Source organism: Seriola lalandi, unplaced genomic scaffold, assembly GCF_002814215.2.
Source record: "Seriola lalandi dorsalis isolate HSWRI2012SDOR001 ecotype SW California unplaced genomic scaffold, Sedor1 jcf7180002054567, whole genome shotgun sequence".
NCBI classification, from domain to species: domain Eukaryota; kingdom Metazoa; phylum Chordata; class Actinopteri; order Carangiformes; family Carangidae; genus Seriola; species Seriola lalandi.
Genome location: NW_019525120.1, coordinates 859,084 through 875,326, shown reverse-complemented (window position 1 = coordinate 875,326; position 16,243 = coordinate 859,084). Strand labels below are relative to the sequence as shown.

The following is a 16,243-nucleotide window of genomic DNA, read 5'->3' as shown; positions in this document are numbered from 1 at the left end:
AAAAGCGTGAGTTAAATCCCCAACAGGAGGTTTCTCAAGGAAAACCTGATCCTGGGATTTTATTGGCTGGTGCTGGGATCTCACAGCAGGGTCAGATCAGGAAATCTGGAATGACTTCCTGCTGGTTTAACAGTGGATCAAATGGACAGCATGGTTTCAGAAACAGGTGCCGGTGCCAGCACATGAAGAGTAATCTTTAGAACTTGGATAAATGGTAGCACAGAGTACTAAAATGGCAATTAAGAACCAAAAGCCCACGGGGCAAAGAGCATATTCTCGAGAATGAGTCACAAATTGGCCATTTAGGAGATGATTACTGCTGTACAGCACAAAATGGCAGGATGCCCTTGACGTCAGACACAATCTGTTTCAAAGTAATGGTGTCATTCTAATGCTACCACCAGAGGAAACGCGGTTCTGTGTCGCTACATTCAATAACTTGGAGCTACAGCATGACCTAGAGAGAGGCAGAGCTGGGGGGGGGGGGGGCAAACAGAGACAAAAATGATGGAGGGGTTGGTGTGAGAGATGGAGAGGTGACATAAAATCAAACAGGAAGAGACTGGAGAGCTGAAGCAGGTTAAAAATATAAGCTGAGGCCTTAAGATGCAAGAAGAGATGCCTGCCTGACAAATACACCCTTGAACATGTGCCACCTCGGGAGAAAGTGTGTTTGACCTTATTTAACGTCCAGTAAGTCCAGTGCGGACCAAGTTCAATGCCATCACCACGTACTGTACGTGGGACCGCCTCATTTTAGTGCTGTGGTGGTGAATATGTGCAAAGTCTGTGTGTACAATACTGTCTTAAAGGTTGTTCTTTTTATACCGTCTCCTTCCACAGCTGAGAGAGGAAGCTGGATAGGTGGGTGGACCATCAAGGGAGGGGGGGGGGCCCGAGACTGATTTATTTTTGTGTTCGGAGGCAAAGCTCTGACACACATCGCTGGAGCGTGGGTTGAGAACCCAGGCTCCATTCATAGACTTCTTTCATCTTTACCTTCCCTCGACCTCTTTCGGTCTCTGTGTCACACGTCGTCTCCACAGCTCTGGCTGTGAACGGGGACACAAACGCACTTCATTCATAAAAGGCTCATGAAAGAAAAATGAGAGTGTGGTCATTAAATATTTAGCAATTTTTGATCCTATCAGCCTGTTGATCTTTATTTCTCCTCTTCAATGCAAAACCACAGTTGTTAGTTATGATTTTCAATCTTTCTGTCGCACATAAAACCACATCCAAAAGAGCAATACCAAACTCCCTCTTATCTCTGTCTCTATTTCTCTCAATGGAACCACTCATCATGTGTAACAACAAAACATCAGCTTTCACTGACTGCATTGCAAGAGTTTGCCTCTAGACCGAAAGCTTTTACAGAGTGCTGCAAGGATGATGTGCTTTTGTAGGGCCACCCCGGAAGTTAGCATCACCCTGGTTGCCTCAATAAAAAGCCGATGGGATTTTTTCCGTTGACTCCATTGACTTTGGGATGAGGGAACAGGAAGTGAAAAAATGCTAACTGATTTCTGGCTTTGGGGCTCATTCCTGCAGCACTCTACAGAAACATAACGCTACCTTGAATGCAGGCCACCAATCAGCAATGCCATCCATGATGAAGAACCCAGTCAAAGCCATGTCTGATGTCCTTTGATACCATTCAAACACTTCTTCTGATTTGTCTGCATGACACATTCAGCCCACTGACCAATGCAAAGGTTTCTCACCAGTTTGCCCTCCAGCGTGTAGATCTTCTTCACCACTCCAGAGTCAAGCTTGATGGCGTCAGTGATGTCGGTCAGGACTTGCTCGTAGGAATGGGCCGTTTTCTTGTTCAGCAGGATCCTCACGGCTTTGCGGGGCTTCACTCCGCTCCGCACCACTGTCACGAGCTTCGGACGTATGAAGTCCTTGTTTTCGCGGCTCTCGGGACCCCCGGCCTTGGCGCTGCCCAGGGAGGGAGGGCCGCGGGAGGAAGCAGCTGAGGCCTTGACGTTCACCGACCAGTTGGGGTTGACATTTTTTGTGTAATCCAACTTTTTGTACGCTTCAATGGAGCTGCAGACATAGCTTTCACCTGTTGGGGGTTAGGTGGGAGGAGGAGTAGGAGGAGGAAGGGAAAGCAAGAGACATGAGATTTAAAAATGACAAAGAGATGAGAACCTCATTTAAGTCGGTTGAGCAAAATTGGTGAAGAATGTGAAAGAATACAGAGAAAGTAAACAGATGCAGTAGCATAGGCTGGCTACTTTGTTCTGTGCAACATCTCCTAACCAGGCAACAGCATTATTATTCTAACAGCAAATACTTTAATAAATAGATTAAAACTTTAAAATATATACTTCATCATCAAGTTGATGTCAACAACTTACAAGTTTTCCAAAGTCACTTCTCATAATGTAATGATACTGGCATGTACAGAGAGGTAATCTGTGCTGATCACAATATGGCCATCAAATGAGTGATATAATCTTCCAAAAAAAATCTACAGTGTCCTTAATTGGATTAGCCATCTTTGTAGATAAAATATCATATTAAGCCTGATTTTAAAATGTTAATAGTCTCAATGTGGGACTGCTCAATTAACATTATCCATAGCCTGAAATGTTTTCCTTTATATAGCAGGGGGATTAGCCAGGAAAGATCACATAATATGGCAGATACAGGTCAGGCAGTGTTTGTTCTTTAAGAGGGAGGGGGAGATGCAACTAGATTATAGATTTTACATTATAGATGCTGAGTTCTGGTAGATGAGAGAAACTTTCATGGCAAGTGTGGCAACCCTCCAGGTGTGCTGTATAGTTCTATATACTCACCTTCTACCAAGTGGTCAATATTGATGATCTTCTTGGAGCCATCCAGGGTGTAGATGGTCCGGACTCCCTGGGGCAGGTTGACGTTGTCAGACAGGGAGCGGGTCAGGTCGGCCAACAGGGCGTCAAAGGTCCGGAACCTGTCCGTAGAGATGGCGTACACTATCCCGTTGAAGTACCTGTCTCCGTTGCGGTAGAAGCGAACCTTCTTGGCTCTCTTCTCCGCGCTCAGAGTCTTCAGGGTCCGGGTCCGGTACAGGCTGCAGTGGGCGCTGTGTGTGGGACTCGGCACCCCGTTCATCTTCGCGCTGGAGCGGCCGTGCCTCTGACCTTTGTCCCGCTCGTCGAAATGCTCCATCTCCATCCCGCTGCCGAGACTCACAACAACGGCTGTACTGTCTGCAGGACAAAAGGAGGAAGATGAGGAGGTAGAGGAGGAGGAGGAGGAAGAGGAGAAGGAAGGGGAAGAGATGAGGCTGCGGTGAAAAAGTTTTCAGCGGCGGATAAGTAAACAAAAACAAGAAAAATGGGGGAAAGAAGCGCGAGGAGAGGTCTGGACGGCTGATAGAGGAGAAGCCAGCCGGTGTCGGTCTCTGGTGCACGGTCTGAAAATAACTCCCTAATGACAGATTAAGTGCTCTTAAGCCGAGCGGTGACGACCACACTGTCTGACAGAATGCGCCCGAGTTGTCCTGACGCGCAGATGGACGGAGAGAGGGCGACAGTCACGAATCGATGATAGTCTATTAATTTTCCTCTTTATAAATATTCAGAAGCTCCGCGCACATCCAGAACCAACTGCATCCTGCGTGGAGATTTGCCTAACACTAAACTGCGACCCCCACAATAAACATCATGCCTTAAACAATGATTAAAAATATGGAGGATATATTTGTACTTTATCGTTTTGAGATCAAGAAATAAAATTTAAAAAAATGAAAGAATTGATTTTCTAATTGATCACTTTTGATTAAGAGGACAATGACGCGCTTACCTACACGAGCGATTAACGCTTCTGTGACGGTCACCTCCAGCCTGCCTGATGTTTGATTCCCCGGTAGATGTGAAGAAAGAGTTCAGTGAGCTGGTCGCTGACACTGGACGGTGGTGAAGTGGGATCCCGTCCTGGCTGCAGTGACTGAGCCCCCTCTGTGTCCCTTTGTTGTCCGGTTGATGTGCTCCACCACCACCACCACCAACCACCGCTGCTTGTGTGTAAGTGTGTGTGTTTGTGTGTGTGTGCGTGTGTGCATGTGTGTGTGTGTATGAGTGTTCGTAGTGAGCAAGAAGCAGAGGCTGGACTGGAAATGAACTAGGTAGCAGCTGCTTCCCCTCCCATTCTCTTTTCACCCACCTCCTCTCTCCTCCTCCACGTCACTCTGTCGTGATTTTCATTCAGCGCCCCCACCCCTCATTAGGATGCAAACCCACGCTGCCCTCCCCACCACCCGCGCTGGGGATGCTGCCGGTCCAACAACAACCCCCTCCCAGCCCTGAAGACACGCGTGGAGTCGGGGTACGGGGGGCGGATAGGTGGGGGGGGGGTCGATCTTTCCTCCTTGATGTCAGTTTGAGAGCTTTTCCTTTTAAACTTCATCAGTTTAAATCCCAATTATGAGGCTTATTTTTTCTTCCATTTTCTGAACCTTTCAATGACAAAAAAAAAACACATTTCCGTTAAATTCCCTGGTCACAGAAGTTGTCTTAACCATCACTCATACTGTATTCATTTCATTTTCATTCCACATATGGGCTACATGCTTGTGAATGTGATTAATTTGAATCAAAGTAAGAAATATAAGCTTTAGTCTATATGTAGTTTGGTGTCTAAAGGGGAGAACCACATCTCATTAAAACCTTGAGACTATAAGCACAGAGCAGCATTATGTTTAACCCACTAGAATCTTTGCAGTGAGATGTTATGTAACACTCTTACTCCACTGTATACACTAGGGGTCTCAAGGCAGCTAAAACCTAAACCATAAGACTCCGGCTATACAGAGCAGCTTTCACAGTGATCCGAATGCAGTGTATGATTTTTCATTTCTTGTATGAAGACTCAGTTGGGATCACACGTCTCACACGTCAGGTCGACTTACAAATGACTCCATAAAGCAACATGAAGGGCAAGAGGATGCTGCTGTCTTTTTTATTATCATAAGCTCTTTTCTTTTTTCTTCCTATAAGGTCTGAAGTTTGTTTGCATGTGGCAGCAGGAAATAGTCTCTCCGAGCGATGGAGGAGATAAAGACCACTGACCTACATCCTGGCCCCCGGAGACCACCTAATTCCACTCCATCACCACTCCCTGATGAACCATCGGAGGGAGTGCGTGTTACCCAGCATTTATCTGTGCCAGTGGTGGTGAAAGTTTCAGCTCCAGTCTGGTGGAACACAGTCCTTCTCTCACTGTATTTGCAGTGGTTTAACACGTGAAAGACACTTCTTTACATGCTGAACACATCACAGCTTTTCGTTTCACTTTATTTGCAGTTATGTAATGTTTGTGACGTGTTTAATGCTTGTTTTTAAAAGGTCACATATCATCTAATTCGTCTAATCCAAAAACCAAACTATACCAGACATTTTTAATGGACAAACACAGTATGTGATTGCATCTTTTATTACTGCTTCCGTGAGCAGACCTGCTTGCGTGAACATGCATACGAATGCATCCAAGTGTGTGACAGTGACAGAAAAAGACTTTGCTTTTCCCCACACACACAAACACACACACACACACACACACACACACACACACACACACACACAGGGACCCAGTGTGCGTCACAAACTGGGGGCTGAGAAAGTGTCCCTGTCTAAATTAATCCTGGGGAATCAGGGCACATGTGGGGGAGACTGTCTTTAGACCAGTGCAAGACAGATGGAGGACAAGGACAGGACACAGTCAAGGCCGTGGTCTCATTTCCAAAGGAATTTGCAAGTCGACGCTGATATCTGTGTCCTCATGTATTCAAGTAACAAGCGAACACATAAAAATGAGAAATGGATTTTAGTATTGCTGTGAAGTCATACATTTGTTGCATTTTAAAAGCCAGACTTTCAGTTTACATATTCTCAGGAGCTATCACACCTTTCAAACTAATCAAACATACAGAATATAGCGACCTATTTGCGTCCTCATTTTTGCAGCTGATCAATGACTGACTCGCCAAAATAAAATCATAAGGATATCGGCTTGGTAATATCGCATCCTCACAAGTAATAAAATGGGTGCAATTCTTCATAGGGGCCATCTTTGCTCCTGAAGCATGACAGGGCAATTTCCTGAGATTCAATTGACTTGTATATAAAAAGATGCAGGATTTTGGCAATTGTGAGTAAGACTATCAGAGTCTCTTTGGAGACTACACAGAGCACATTTAATGTGGATCAGACAATTTTATGATCTGATATCCATCATGAAAAAAAGGGAGAGATGATTACTTTTTTATGCCAAGACCTTCTCTCAGTGACTCATGACTTCCACTTTTTTGATTTTAATAGTTGTTTCAGTGACAAAAAAAACTAGGGTTTTGCACATTTCTGCCAATGCATTTATGTGAGGTCATGGTTCAATGATGATCGAATCCCATTTAGAATAATTATGAAAATTAAATCTGTCTTAATTTCACAGCCCATGAAGAGAAACTTGAAAGCCCACCCACTCAGACTGTAGACAGATGCTACAAAGATACTCTTTCCACTCTCTTACTAATCATTGCATCTTTATGCTACAATAATTTCTTGACAATTTTGCACAACACAGTTTGGAGTGTGAGCATGGGGATGGTCGTAAAAGTCAGAGTCTAAATCAAGTCAATCCCCATGCATATATTTGTTCACGTGCATGCCTGTCAATGCACACATGCACACTTGCAAATGAGTTTTCTATGAGCACACACATGCACTTGCACGCATGCTGAGTAAAGAGAGAACAGCTAACTGAATTAGCATGGCAGCAGAGGTGTGATTCATGGTGTTTTGACACACTGTAGTGATTTGTCACCATGTTTCACCTGTCGGCAGAAGGGGGGGTCAGGATGCAGCGAGTTGTATGAGAGTGAGCCTGAGCATGAAACAGAGAGAAAAGCAGAAGAGAGGAGAGGATAAAGACGGAGAGAGAGATGGCGCGCTGCAAATGTGCTCACTCTTTCATAAGGGCAACATGGACCAGCTATCTTTAAATTAAGTCATTAATCTAAGACAAACAACCTGTCACTGCAGCACATTTAGGATTATACACCAGCTCAGCCAGTCACATGGTTTCAGAAATAGAAGGACCTGTAAAGGAAAAAAAACACCCTAATACAGAACTCACACTGTGCTGTTGTAGTGATTTTAGGCGGGACAGTCAATACCAGCAAACACAACGCTGGAAATGAGAGCGTTAGGTTGGGTGATGATTTGTGGAGTTGTTTTATTGAATGAATGAGCTGATATATTATTTTTTAATTGTACCATATTTTAGGTACTACATCCAAATGAGTTGCAAAATGCCAACATCTGTATATAGAGCTTTTCCTTTAAGTAGTATCAAGTTTAATTTTGTCACTAAAAATATGAGATTTTATTAATTCATGTAAGGGAAGTGTTGAAGGTGGGGCTTTCAGGGTCACGCTGAAGGACAGTTGAGCTGGTCTGATGCTCAGTACTTGATCTTTGACCCTCTAACTAAAGGTCAGTTCCCTTGTTCCCGCCATGCCAGTCTTGGATATGAAGTCGTAGAATAGATAATACATAAATCATCATTATGAATTCATATTTGCCTGTGATCCTTTTTGTCTCAAAAGCCAATTTTAGATCAGAATACATGAGCTAATCAATACGTCACCTTAAAGACCAATCAGTGAAGAAGAAAACTGTTATATTCAAGATAAAGATAAATGACAGAGTGATGAATTCTTGCTAGTTTTGCCTGTGAGACCACGTCCTTTGTTAGGAGATATTGTTTCAATTCAGTGTCAAGGCTGACAAGAGCTGCACCCATCCTCCACACTCCTTCACTATCACGAGTGAAACAGCGTCTGGCACTTTTCATATTCACTACAGCGTCTTATATGGATACAGATTTCTCACACCCACATTTGTAAAGGTGGTCAGTGGGTGAGATGGAGCTGACCGGTTGCGCTGTAGATGAATTACATACAGAGTGAGCTGTGGATGTGGTGCTGCTTACGTAATGAAAGTCGTAGGAGGTGGTGTGTAAAGAAAAAAAAAAAACTGCAGTGACACTAGAAATGTCAGACTCAGCAGGTCTCTGGCACATTAGGAGATGACCTCCATCAGAGCCTGTAATATATAATATCTCTCCTTACAAAGAAACGTAAGGAAACAATAATGCCAGACTTTGTTATGAATATGACATTTTATACCATGAGTTTAATGTAACACTGTATTTGCCATCAACTGTAAAAAAAACAATTATGACACTGTGGCACATGGGTAGAAAACCTACAAAGGAACTGCATTGTTTCCTCACAATCAGCCTTTGAGAAATGTGAACAAAGCCATAAGAAGCTGAAGGACACAATGAAACATACAATGAAAATATAAGTATATGGAAAATGTCTCCTGCAATAATTCTGGCATACCCTGAAGACCTGGTTTTTTGTAAGAAAAAAAAAGAAAAGGGCTATAATGCCAGACTTAGGTTAGGGATTGTGTTTCAGGTAGTGCTTTAAGGTGGGTAGCCTGCTTTCCCTTTGGGATTTCTTCTCTTCTCTTCTCTCTGCTGTTGCTTCACAACCACCTTCTCCTTTTCCAAGCACTTCTCCTCCATCTTCCTCTCTTTCTTTTCCTTTCTTAGAGGCAGCCTCTGCCTTCCTGCTGGTCTGCTTCCCTCTATGCACCGAGAGATAAAAGGGAGAGACGCACAGTATGTGAATGAATGCTGAGTTCATGCCCCAGCGCGATTTGTTTAACTGCAATATTAAGTCTAATCCCAAAACATGTCAGTTTACACAGAAATTACAATACAATATGTAGTAAAGATCCCTATTTTCTTTCATTTTCCTCTTCCTTTCTTCACCTACCTCACTTCCTTTCCTTTCCTTATCACCGATTGGCTCTTGTTTTCGCACTCCACCCCTCATTTACCTGATAGAGTTCACCTGGGCACTAGAAGATTATTTAAGGGCTTCACTCCACTCATTCACTCTTTTTCACCTTCACATGGGGCAGCAGTTTCTGGTAAGAGAAGTTTGTTACTCTTTAGTTCTTATAGTTTGTATGTTAGTTCAGAGAACCTTCTTTATCCTTATTTCTTTAATAAGTATATAATGAGAATATTTTGGTTTGTTGTGTTAAAATTTAATAAAATAAATCTTTATTGTCCTTTCAGAACCCGCAGCCAATGTGTGTCTTCTCCTTTCATGTTTGAAATAATTGTGAATAAAACCTTTGTTGGATTGGATATGTTTAATGGCCTTCGTTCTTTCATCCTGCATCCTGACCCGATGCCCATGGTGATAGTGAATCAATTCTGAACCTCCTACTTGACACAATATTTACTCACAGTATCTCACACAGTTAATGTGGTTAAAGAGATTACCAATATTTTGGTTTCTTTTCTGGTATGACTTTGTCTCCATTTCTTAGGGCACGCTAGAAAATCTTCCATACCAACTGTTCTCCTTTGTTTCATTACATTTAGCAAGTTAGCATTAAACTCATCACTCAATGCAGCTCTCTAAATAGCTGTAGTAACTAACAGTAACTTTAAAGCTGATTTATTAATTTGGTTAAAAGCAATAACTCTATCCTGTATGTAATGACTCCATATTTTGGTCAATATTTCCTCTAAATTACTTCCTTGTATCTTGTTTTAGCTCAGTGATCTGCCAGACTGTGGATGAAAATTATCTCTCTGCTAACTCAGATAAAATGCATCAAACAGCAGCATTTATTTTGTATTTAATATTGCACATAGTCCCTTTATGAATAAATCAATAAAGAATGTTAAAATAAAAACAAGCTAGTCTCTAAAGCATTGAGGCACCTTCAAACTAATGTCACATATGTGACGCTTATCATATTCCTCATTTTTGAGGCCATAGTTTGTTCATTGAACTGTTCATATTGTATCACCTGTAACTGCTGTGCCTCACTGAGCTCCTCACTTTGCTTAGTGCCCTCTGTGGCTGAGTGGAGAACTGTCGTCTTTGGGCTTCAAGGGTGGAGGACAGCTGTGGCAGCAGACAGTTCATGAGTAATTAGTGAACTCCAGACACAGATAAATCACATTTAGCTTATGTTTGTAAATGTACTGTAAGCAGGCATGAGCCAGTAAAATGCTACTTCAGTGTCCTTGCAGTTGCATTAGTGTCAGCCCTGCGGGAACCAGTGCTGTTGCAGCAGAAAGCAGAAAGTCCTTGCCTAAGTTGTTTGTTTTTTTAAGTTATTGAACACTCACCTATTACATAAAAGGAGAAAACAGATCTAGAGGGTGAATGAGAGCCTAACTAGACATGAAAGAGAAGAGCTATAGAGAGCAACTCAGTCAGCTCTATGTACTGTCCTCTTGTAGCACTTTACCATGGCAGCAGTTGAATATTCAGTGACTCGTAGTAAACATATCTGGTTTGAGAGCTACTACAGGAGTGATGAACACCACTGTTAACATGGATGGAAGGGAATGCTTACCTTAGCAATCTCTGAAAGATATGCCCGTCTCTCATCATTGGTTTTATGAAATGCCTGATATTTGAAAGAAACAGGGAAGGCATCAGTAAGTCTCCAATGTTAATGAGCAACAGATTACAACAAGGGATTACTGCCTGCACATGCTGCGTGCTGAACCTTCATTCAACTAATATCTTGCTGTTTGTTGAGCAGAACAATAAACAAAGAACCAAATCGCTGAACTAAGAGCATATTGACCCAGTCGTAGCAGCACAGGGACAAAGGTTGAGGTTCCATTTAGCATCAATGGTTTTTATAAAAATAAAGAACGCAAAACAAAAATCTGCCAAATCCTTTCCAATCCTTTGCTAATGATGGTCATTTATAACTAAAATATTTATTACCTGGAAAAAAAATGTAAAGCTGCTTGTATAAAAAAAATATTAAAACTGGACCAGGAGACATTGTGACCTTCAACAATACTCAGCACAAAATCCCTCTAACAACCGGAACAGCTGAGACCAACACCTTTCCCTCCTGCTCAGTTCTGAGATGACAGTCCATCAGCTGACTCTGGAGGTCACACTTTTCCTCAGTCAGTAGCTTCAGACGCTGGCTCAGTGTTTCCTGCGGCAAAGTGTTTCCATTAATGAGCAAAATTCACAGAGACCACAAAGTATAAAGGTTGTTGTACTGCTGATGTCTGATTACAAATCAGTTTGCACTAGAATTACACTGTGCTATCCACTAGGATCAAACAATAACAGAATAAGTTAATGCAGAAAACATGAGTACAAGAATGGATTAGGCTCATACATTATTTAAAAAACACATTAAAGCTCAGACACAGTGAGGCTACATGAGATTTATAGCACTGTGCAGAGGTTTGGAACAGTCTCTTCCTTGTTCTGTGCCCCAAAATAAGCACCTGTAGTCAGCTGTAAAGATTTCCACTGTAGGCAGTGTGTTTAAAGATGCAACGTTTGAAATGTATTACCGGTTTTAATGAATCATGGAGTTAAATTTACACGTGCATTTTAATGTGTGTAAAAACATGCGTGTATGCATTAATTCTGTTTATATATTGTATGATGCTACTGTTAATCATCCTAATTGGTGAATGAAGCACCTCCACAACACGAGACATTTTTCCAAATTTTTTAGACATTTCTTTACTATTCTAAAGTACAGGTCATTAAAAGTATCCATTATTGTATCTAACACAATAAGTTAATTTGCTGATGCACAGCACAAGTATTCAGGAGCTGTATGAGCAATGATGCTACAGGACACAGCATCAGTGCTACAAATGTTCACGCAAGACACTGGGATTATCTTTTATTGTTTATTTATACCCAACACTGTGGCCCTAACATTTATTCACTGCACTAATCAAAAATAATCTATATTCTTCTCACATAGTCAGTCTGTCTTAGTGTCATGCTCACAGTTTGACTACAGATCTTCAGTCCACAATCTTGTGGTCACTCCATGGCCACACTAATGAGCATCTGTTAGTTCTGCCTTAAGGCACACAGACACACACATATTTAGACTGGACTGTGCAACCTTTCAGTGTGTGGTGTGCATTCGTGTGTGTGTGTGTGTATGTGTGTGTGTGTGAATGAGTATGTGTGTGTGTGTGTTAAAGCATTGTAATTAGCGTGCATTACTCTCCCATGGTTTGTAATCCTGTGATTACAGTGCTGTGATTAAACTCTGGTTTATTCAGCCAGCATCAGCGGGAGGATGGAGGGCAGCTGGCATTACAATCCTCTCTGTCCCGCCCGCCTTCTCCCCTCATTCTGTGTCTCTGGCTCTCTCTACTGGTAGGTGCTTCTATCTTACACACAGTGGGGTCCAAAAGTCTGAGACCACGTTCCCATTCACTTGAATAGGAACGTGGTCTCAGACTTGGAAAAAAAACCCATAAACACAAATACAACAAAACAGATCACTCACTACTGTCATGTCATCGTAAGATCGGATGGAGGCCAGTCGATCTGTGAAAAACAAGAGTGTGTGAGCATTAAAATATAAACTTGCTTGAGATGCGTGAATATATATGTCTTCTTAATTCTTAAAGATTAAGTTGTTGTTATACACTAATACAGGTAAGAGTGTAGATGGATTTGAAGAGTATTCAGGGTGGTGCCTTCATGATTTTGGGAAATTCTTACATCCAATACTTTAATATGGGAAAGTGCATTCAAATATATTCACACAATTTATACTATAGTTTCCAAATGGGGACATTGTGAATTAAATGGCCTGATGTGTCCTGCTGCACTTAACTGTTCATATTGTATATTATATACTATATATAATATTTTAAGAACTCTTCTCAACACCCCTCTTCTTTCTTCTTTCAGAGCAGACAGATGCATCATGTACTATGGATCTAGAGCTTGCCCCAAAGTGGTTTTGGTGTGTTACTATAGGTGTATTGCAATGATACAGCTCTTGGTGTGGAGAAAGTAAACCATCCTGTACTCTGATGAATGGCAATAAAAACAACAAATGTCCTTGCAGCATAAACTCCTTTAAAAGCTGACACCAGCCTGTGAACTTACCCATGGGGTTGCCTCGTAGGTCCTCCAGTCTCTCATGAATGAGTGAGATCTGTCTTTCCAACTGTCCGTTTAGCTCTATCTGTGTCTCATACCTGGTCTTCCACTCATTCCCTGATACATCAGAATAGACAGAGGAAATTGTCAAATTATATTACAAACAACACTGAGGAGTAGCTAAGCTGATAGAAACCAGTGGATACCAGTGAAGCTGAACTTAGGAATTACCTGGTTTTCTGCATTAATTGGTCATAAATGTGGTCTGATCTTCATCTAAGTCACAAGGGTGGACAAACACAGTGTCTAGTAAGACACAAAAAGTTAAATAGTCTCCATTTACAGACAGTTTGTGGACTGATGAATATCTAAACTCTTTGAGATGACTATGTAACCTTTTCATCTTTATGTAAATCAATAATTTTGATTGTAAATCTTGTAAAGGCTATTTTTTGTGAAGCATGGTTCACATTAGCAGATACTCAAAATGTTTTTATAAGTCAAAATAGCTCTAATCTCCAATCTTGTTTCATTGATTGGACTCCAGGTTTGATAACTCCTGGCTCCAATCAGGTTTTGTTGTCATTACCCTGTATGGATTCACATCCTTTTTCCAGCCTGCACTGTGAATATTTGAATGATGTTTACAATATAGACAAGAAATACACAAGTAGTTGAAATAGATTATGTTTGTTCAATATTGTAACTTAGATGAAGATCTGACAACATCTTAAGAGAAATGTAAAGGTTATACAAAGATAATTCCAATGGTTTCACTTACTTACCTACGTTATATTTTCTAGCCACTGTATAAAAATAGATATGCTATTAAAAATCACTTAATTATAACTCACCTTCTCCATCAACACTGTGTAGTCTGTCTTGCAGTTCACGCATAGTACTACGCAAGTCAGACACTGATTCTTCCAGCATCTCTCTACAATCAATAGGCAGACAATGCTACGTTTGAGGTGGAAAACAACATTTTATATCCTTGGGTGTAGGTCTGCATATGGATGGTGGGGACATGTCCCTTTACTATACTATAACGTTTTCTTGACTTTTTATGCCTTATGATACTATGTGGTTTTCATGACTTTTTATGTCTTACTATACTATGACTTTTTTATGCCTTACTATACTGTGACGTTTTTATGACATTTCATGACTTACTACACTATAACATTTTTTATGCCTGGCTATACTGTCATTTTTATGACTTTTATTGTCTTACTATACTATGTCGTTTTTTTGACATTTTATGCGTTAATATACTATGTCTTTTTCATGCCTTGCCATACTATGATGTTTTTATGACCTTTTATGCCTTAATGTATTATGATGTTTTTTTGAATTGGTTGCTATACTATACTATGACGCTTATTGCCATTTTTATGCCTTACTATATTATGCCGTCTTATGCCTGGCCATACTATGACGTTTTTATGACCTTTTATGCCTTAATATACTATGATCATTTTTTGCCATTTTATGCCATACTATACTATGACCTTTTTTGGCATTTTTATGCCTTACTATATTTTGTCATCTTATGCCTTGCTATACTATGACATTATTATTACCTTTTATGACTTAATATACTATGACCTTTTTTGACATTTTATGCCATCTTATAAAATGTTTTTTTTGGCATTTTTATGCCTTACTATATTTTGTCGCCTTATGCCTTGCCATCCTATGACGTTTTTATGACCTTTTCTGACTTAATATATTATGATGATTTTTTGCCATTTTATGCCATACTATACTATGATGTTTTTCAGCAATTTTATGCCTTATTATATTATGTCATCTTATGCCTCACCATAATATGATGTTATTATGACCTTTTATGCCTTAATATATTATGACGTTTTTTTGGATTTTTTGCCATACTATACTACAACCTTTTTTGACATTTTGATGCCATCCTATAAAATGGTGTTTTTTGGCATTTTTATGCCTTACTATACTATGTCATTTTTATTAATTTTTATGCCTTACATGCCTTGCTATACTATGACGTTTTTATGACCTTCTATACCTTAATATATCATGATGTTTTTTTGAATTTTTTGCCATACTATACTATGACGTTTTTATGACCTTTTATGCCTTAATATATTATGATGTTTTTTTGAATTTTTTATGCCTTATTATATTAGGTCATCTTATGCCTCGCCATAATATGATATTATTATGACCTTTTGTGCCTTAATATACCAGGATGTTTTTTTTTACATTTTATGCCAAACTATACTATGATCTTTTTTGACATTTTTATGCCAGCCTATAAAATGATGTTTGTTGGCATTTTTATGCCTTACTATCCTATGTAGTTTCATGCCTTGCCATATTATGAAGTTTTTATGACCTTTTATGCCTTAATATATTATGATGGTTTTTTTTTTTTTTTTTTGCCTTACTATACTATGACCTTTTTTGACATTTTTATGCCATCCTATAAAATGATGTTTGTTTCCATTTTTATGCCTTACTATCCTATGTAGTTTCATGCTTTGCCATATTATGATGTTTTTATGACCTTTTATGCCTTAATATATTATGATGTTTTTTTGAATTTTTTATGCCTTATTATATTATGTCGTCTTATGCCTCACCATAATATGATGTTATTATGACCTTTTGTGCCTTAATATACCAGGATGTTTTTTTTTACATTTTATGCCATACTATACTATGACCTTTTTTGACATTTTTACGCCAGCCTATAAAATGATGTTTTTTGGCATTTTTATGCCTTACTATCCTATGTAGTTTCATGCCTTGCCATATTATGAAGTTTTTATGACCTTTTATGCCATACTATACTGTGACCGTTTTTTGAAGTTTTTGTTCCTAACTATACCATCACGTTTTATTCCTGATTATGCTATGACATCTTTAAGGGTTACTAACTTACCAGCTACTGTTAAGTGGACAGGTAAGTATAGTGGTTTGAAGTGTCACCTCTCATTCCATAGGTTGTGAGTTCAAATCCAAGTTGGGACCATCCTGTGCAAAATTTGCATGATTGCTCAGTACCTGCATGGTCATGTTGTTTTTATGACCTTAAATGCCCTACTATACTATGTCATTTTTATTAATTTTCATGCCTTGCTATATTATGACGTTTTTATGACCTTCTATGCCTAAATATATTATGATGTTTTTTTTTTAATTTTTTGCCATACTATACTATGACGTTTTTATGACCTTTTATGCCTTAATATATTATGATGT

The 16,243-nt window shown here is 39.9% G+C and overlaps 2 protein-coding genes across 4 annotated transcripts in view; both read right to left on the bottom strand.

The window, feature by feature from the left end:
- The window catches only part of dclk1a (doublecortin-like kinase 1a), a 50,462-nt gene extending 46,375 nt beyond the window's left edge, over positions 1-4,087 (bottom strand). For 2 of the 3 annotated variants that reach the window (XM_087176718.1, XM_087176717.1), the window contains exons 1-2: positions 2,814-3,291; positions 1,725-2,074 (exon numbers count right to left, since the gene is read on the bottom strand). In XM_087176718.1, the coding sequence (XP_087032844.1) occupies positions 1,725-2,074; positions 2,814-3,174 (711 nt within the window). In that variant the 5' untranslated portion in view covers positions 3,175-3,291. Of the gene's footprint in view, positions 1-1,724; positions 2,075-2,813; positions 3,292-3,804 lie in introns of those variants that run through there. The other variant, XM_023416586.2, reaches the window with a different exon arrangement.
- A 4,338-nt stretch (positions 4,088-8,425) lies between these two features.
- The window catches only part of ccdc169 (coiled-coil domain containing 169), a 17,011-nt gene continuing 9,193 nt past the window's right edge, over positions 8,426-16,243 (bottom strand). The window contains exons 2-8 of the mRNA XM_023416570.2: positions 13,855-13,937; positions 13,007-13,117; positions 12,396-12,436; positions 10,962-11,060; positions 10,455-10,508; positions 9,900-9,997; positions 8,426-8,654 (exon numbers count right to left, since the gene is read on the bottom strand). Coding sequence (XP_023272338.1) covers positions 8,465-8,654; positions 9,900-9,997; positions 10,455-10,508; positions 10,962-11,060; positions 12,396-12,436; positions 13,007-13,117; positions 13,855-13,937 — 676 coding nt within the window. The 3' untranslated portion in view covers positions 8,426-8,464. The remainder of the gene's footprint in view (positions 8,655-9,899; positions 9,998-10,454; positions 10,509-10,961; positions 11,061-12,395; positions 12,437-13,006; positions 13,118-13,854; positions 13,938-16,243) is intronic.